General features: G+C 43.3%; 1 protein-coding gene across 2 annotated transcripts in view; it reads left to right on the forward strand.

Moving 5' to 3' along the window:
* Positions 1–5,781, forward strand: part of RFTN2 (raftlin family member 2) — a gene marked incomplete at both ends in the record, with an annotated part of 66,307 nt that extends 60,526 nt beyond the window's left edge. For both annotated transcript variants that reach the window (XM_079709977.1, XM_079709976.1), the window contains one exon: positions 5,509–5,781. In XM_079709977.1, coding sequence (XP_079566103.1) covers positions 5,509–5,781 — 273 coding nt within the window. The remainder of the gene's footprint in view (positions 1–5,508) is intronic.
* Positions 5,782–6,000: the final 219 nt, after the last annotated feature.

The following is a 6,000-nucleotide window of genomic DNA, read 5'->3' on the forward strand; positions in this document are numbered from 1 at the left end:
TGGTTGAGAGTCCGCCTGCTGATGCAGGGGACACGGGTTCGTGCCCCGGTCCGGGAGGATCCCACATGCCGCGGAGCGGCTGGGCCCGTGAGCCATGGCCGCTGAGCCTGCGCGTCCGGAGCCTGTGCTCCGCAACGGGAGAAGCCACAACAGTGAGAGGCCCGCGTACCGCAAAAAAAAAAAAAAAAGAAAGAAAAGAAAGATAGAGAGAATAGACCCTGGGAGACAGGAGTTAAATTTAAATGGTTCCAATTTACATTTGTTTTTCTTCTTTAGAGAAGTTTTGCATTCAAGTTATTTTCTTGTCTTTAAAATGTATCTCAAAACGAATGATTTCAAGTGGTAAAGACTTCTTGGGTGCATCTATTGAATCATTTCTCTAATAGAAACCAAGAAGTGAAGGAGCTGCAGTCACAGAAATGTTCTGAATTAGATCTTTTGAAGATAACTATAAATAAAATCACATGGGGACTTCCCTGGTGGCACAGTGGTTAAGAGGCCGCCTGCCAATGTAGGGGACATGGGTTCGAGCCCTGGTCCGGGAAGATCCCACATGCCACAGAGCAACTAAGCCTGTGTGCCACAACTGCTGAGCCTGTGCTCTAGAGCCCGCGAGCGACAACTACTGAGCCCATGTGCCACAGCTACTGAAGCTTGTGTGCCTAGAACCCGTGCTCCGAAACAGGAGAAGTCACTGCAGTGAGGGGCCCGCTCACCGCAACAAAGAGTAGCCCCCGCTAGACGCAGCTAGAGAAGGCCTGTGTGCAGCAACAAAGACCCAACGCAGCCAAAAATAAATAAATTCATAAATTAAAATAATAATAATAAAAAAATAAAATCACATGACTACTAAGAAATATTTAATGTATACATTAACTTCTTTCCTTACTGCATGGTAAGATAATTATTTAATCAAATTTTGTTCTTACTTTTCCAGTCATTTGAAGTTCATTTGAAATTACTGGAAAGTCATAGGGTCATATTTCATTCACTAGCTGTTAGTATCCTCAATTGAAGTCCATGTGAAATCTAATTTGGTGCCAGTATAAATAGAAGATATCAGGTACCTCACAGAGCATCATGTATAAATAAAAATGAAAGCATTTTGCTTTTATCATTAATGAAGTCCTTCATCTAGGGAATGCTTTTCACTCAAAGCAAACGGGCTTCTTACTGGTGTGGGCAGAAGGGAAGAGGGATCACTGCAGCCACAGGGCAGTGTGCAGGCTGGAGAGCAGCCAGCCCTCTTCTGGGCCACCTGCACTTGTTTCCATATGACTTATTGGTGTCCCTTGGGGTGTAAGGGACAGAAACCCTTCTCAGATTAGCCTATGTCCATAAGGGAATTTATTGGCTTCTAGGTGGGAAGGATTCTGACATAGCCCATAATATCAAAAAGAGAGCTACAAAAAACAGTGCCTCAGGGACTGATTCCAGAGATTCAACAGCCCCAGGATGTTCTGTTTGTTTCAGCTTCTACGTATGTATGTGCAGAGGGCTTCTTATGAAGTGAGTATGGCCACCTCATCAAAAAGAAAGAAATTCTTGAAATAACTCAGACAGAGAAAGACAAATACTGTATGTTATCACTTATATGTGGAATCTAAAAAATAAAACAAACAAATGAATATAACAAAAAGAAGCACACTCACAGATATAGAGAACAAACCAGTGGTTACCAGAGGGGAGAGGAAAGGAGGGGGAGGGGCAGGAGAGGGGGGGTTAAGAGGTACAAACTACTATGTATAAAATAAATAAGCTACAAGGATATATTGTACAGCACAGGGAATATAGCCAATATTTTATAATGACTTTAAATGGAGTATAATCTATAAAAATATTGAATCACTGTTGTACACCTGAAACTAATACAATATTGTAAATCAACTATACTTCAATTTTTAGAAAGAAAGAACTTCTTTACCCTAGAGTCAATATAGCAATCCCAGGGAAGGACTCTGATTGGATCTGATTGGGTCACATACCCACACTGCAGTAGAGAGGAAGGTGGATAGGAAAGCTAGCTGGAAAGATGGTTGTCCACGACACCTTTTTCCCTTCCCAGGTTTGAATGATTTTGACCGCCCCAAGCTTGGATGACTCAGGAACATATTCTGTGAGCAAGAAGGGTTGGGGTTTCTCTGCATGATTCAAAAGCTCGGACTCTTCTAACTGGTACTGGAGTCACACTTAGTCTACAGTGGCTTCTTATTCCTCTTTCAACCCTGAGACACACAAGGAAGAGAAATCCTGAATGTCCACTCCATGTTTTTATTACTTTATAAACCATATTTTTTAGCTACTCCTCCACTCTATCCATCATAACACTGTCCAAGACTGCAATGTCTTATGATTGCTGGTATAATTCTGACTTTGTTCTTTTGCTTTTGTTTTTAAGACATCAACAGTGGAAAATGAAAGATACATTGGTAGGACACCCTAACTGAAACTGGTTTGTCACTGAGTCTCATGTATTTGAAATGGGTCATTCATTTTTAGTAAATGAGGATGATTCTCAGAAGTTGATCGATTTTATCAAAGGGTAGCATTAGATCTGCATGCGACTCTTGGTAGAATCTGCTCTCATTCTACAGTGAAAATATCAGAAGAAAGTGAGAACCTATATGAATAAGTCTGGCAATGTTGCATGAAAAGTCTCTTTATTGACATAGGGAAATACTCAAAATATAGTGAGTGTTAAGTGCAAAAGTGAGCTAGCTGTAGTAACATCCATGTGTGCATATGCAAATACATAGTAAAACATGCCAAATTTAAACAGTGGTATCTCTGTGAGATGGGATTGTGGGTGGGTTTTGCTTTTTTCTTTATTTTTGCCTGGTTTTCTACGCTGAGCGTGTATTATTTTTGTAATTGGAAATTTTTATTTGAGAAACATACAAATCTTTGACCACAAATCTACTCATATTTTTGCAGAGCAGATGATGTGAAAAAAATAAGGTAAGACACTCTCAGGCTCCAGTTCAAAGCCAGCTACTCCCTGACCTTGGACAAATACCATCTTCCTTCTGGGTCTTACCTCTGTACAGTGAGGGATTAAAGTAGATGATCTCCAAGGACTGGTCAGGCTTCAGTCTCCTACGCTCTAAGTTATAAGGACATTGCAATTTGATTTGTTGGAAAAGCTATTATTTCATGTAGAGTGACATCATTGCTGAACATGTATTTATTAAAAGTCACTTGGTAAAAAAAGAAAAGAGTTTGTTCTGAAATCTTTTATAGAGTTAGGTATTTTGTCATCTTCTAATACTTAAAATTTGGTGGCTGTTTACTTATGAATACTTATTTAAAAGTGAATTACTGTCACTATCTTATTATTCTGAATAACACCCAATTTTTATTAAGAAAATTCTCACTGAGTATGTGAGAGCTGGCCTCTATTGGCTGATGTACAAGAAGGAGTTTATTGCAAAATTCACCTTTGGCCCTGGTGCTGGTGAAAAAGGAAAGATCCAGGCTGCCAAGTGCTCCCAGGCTCCCCCTCCTTCCCATTTCATTCAGTCAACAGGAGAGGTCATTCAGGAGTGAATGCACCCTTTGTGCCTGTGGGAAAGGAGCCAGAAGCTAGGCTTGAGAAAGGAGCAGTACCGGTCAGCCCTGCCTGCAGCCAAAAGGCTATATCCGCACTGACCAGCGTCCCAATGCCAGGGAGAACGTGACATTCTCAAATCCTCTACCCTGAGAGTAAATCTGTCAAGTTCCACTGCTTGTATTAAATTCAGTACATTTCGTGAATGGGAAGAAAAAGGGAAAAGATTTGAGATCTGAGACTTACACTTGATGAATGCAAATGAAAATGTCCCTACCATCAAGCTATGTCTGACTTGGGCTGTGAGAGTGGGCCTTTATTGAGGCAGGACCCACTGCAGACTTGTTCCTTTCAACTTGTCCAAGGACTCCAGTAACTCAGCCAAGAAAAAGATGAGCTGCCAACACACTCCTTTCAATGCAACACACTGAGGCCTGCATCTTCCTATACAAATAGTGCCATCAACCATGGTTACAGTCCACAGTAGTCCGCAAAATTCAGTTTAATACAGCTGTTTGCATGGTATATTTGCCATGAAAGCCAGTATGAAATCCTTTTACTTTTATTTTTTTTTTAATTTTTTGCCCCACCGCACGGCATGCAGGATCTTAGCTCCCCGACCAGGGATCAAAGCCGCGCCCACTGCAGTGGAAGCCTGGAGTCTTAACCACTGGACCGCCAGGGAAGTCCATGCATTTGTATTTTATACAATATAGTTCAAGAAACCTATGGATTAACAAACTTTCGTAAGACTAGCGTAGGCATCTGACTTCTATATATTTTTCTGAGAGTTTTTTTTGAGTAATTTTCGTTCTCACATTTGAGAAAATGTAACCCTAGTTTCCAACTAACATATAAATGAGCTTTAAGCAAATAAACTCTTTGTAATCTGGGAAATTACTGGGCTTTTTAAATGTTTTTTAAATTTTATCTTTATCTTATTTATCCTTACTCAGTTTTTGTGCCTGAGTATATGATCATGATCTAATATCTGTCACGTTATCAGTATTAAAGAAACCCCTGTAATCTCATCAGGAGTCTGAAGATCCACAATTCTCTCCCTGAGCTCTCCTTCTGTTGACTTAGATATCTTAATTTGACTTAAGTTACCTTGGCAGAGACCACGACTTTTTATTGAGAACCGCACCAAGGATGAGGTCAGGCCTCAGTAATATATTTTTTTTTTGGGGTACGCGGGCCTCTCATTGTTGCGGCCTCTCCCGTTGTGGAGCACAGGCTCCGGATGCGCAGGCTCAGTGGCCATGGCTCACAGGCCCAGCCGCTCCGCGGCATGAGGGATCTTCCCCGGACCGGGGCACGAACCCATGTCCCCTGCATCGGCAGGCAGACTCTCAACCACTGCGCCACCAGGGAAGCCCCTCAGTAATATTTCATAATGAAAATATCCGCAGCTTCTCTGACAGTCTGCAGAAGCTGGTCCCAGGGCCGAGCAATCCCACTGTGTCAGGCAGAAGCGGCTTGTAGCAGGACAAGGAGAGGGGTTTGCTCCACCTAGAAAGGCGCCCCTGATTCCAATATGATCTCAGTCTGAATCACCTGTGCAGCCTATTCCTATAGAAATGGGGGAGAGGTAGCCTCTGGGGCACTTTTTCTGCTGCTCAGATCCCGACAAACACCTAGAAGGAAAATGGAGCTTTTAGCGTATCTCTACCTGATTTGCTCACCCAAGTAAGATCTCAGCAGGTCCCTCTCCTCAGGTGTCATTGAGGACCCAGACAGGGGCACACAGCCTGTCCGCCGATGGGGAGAACGATGGGCCAGGAAGCCACCAAGTGGTGTGAACAGAGAGGGGAGCGCACCTTCGCTTGGAGGCCGGGGAGGAGGGAACGTGAAGGGCGGCCCGAGCTGGCCCTTGAAGAGAAGCGGGCAGGGAACTAGACCAGCGGGACAAGACGGCGCCCATCCTTTTAACTCCTGGCTGCCAATCTCTTGTGTTTCAGAGGAAAGGCAGCAGGCACGTGAAAGGTGAAGACAGGAGCAAAGCCACGAGCAGGAGCGTCGGATTGGACACGGCCCTGTCACACCCTGCAGAGGGCTGGAGCCCGCCCGAGGCGCGCCTCCTCGCTCCTTCTAGAGAATGCTGGATGAAGGAGAAGAGGCCGGCCCAGCACAGCAGCTTCTCCGGGTTCAGCCAGAGTGACAGTGTCCTGCGGGAAATAGATGATGGACAGTTTGACCAGGAAGATGGAGTAACTCAGGTCACTTGTATGTGAGCAAAGAAGGAAAGGAACAGAGGCCTTGTAAATAATTATTAAAATAATTGCCAAGTTACTTTATTGTATTGCTTTATCTGCATTTATGGAATACTTTGGATTTTTCCAGACTCAGGCTTTCCTCTAATCTACGTAAACTTTGGCTCAACCTTCCAGGCAAGGAAGAATAACCAACATATTTGTAAATTTAGAATCATGTTTACAGTTTTCTCAACTAAA

Source organism: Hyperoodon ampullatus (assembly GCF_949752795.1).
Source record: "Hyperoodon ampullatus genome assembly, chromosome: 8".
Taxonomy (NCBI): Eukaryota; Metazoa; Chordata; class Mammalia; order Artiodactyla; family Ziphiidae; genus Hyperoodon; species Hyperoodon ampullatus.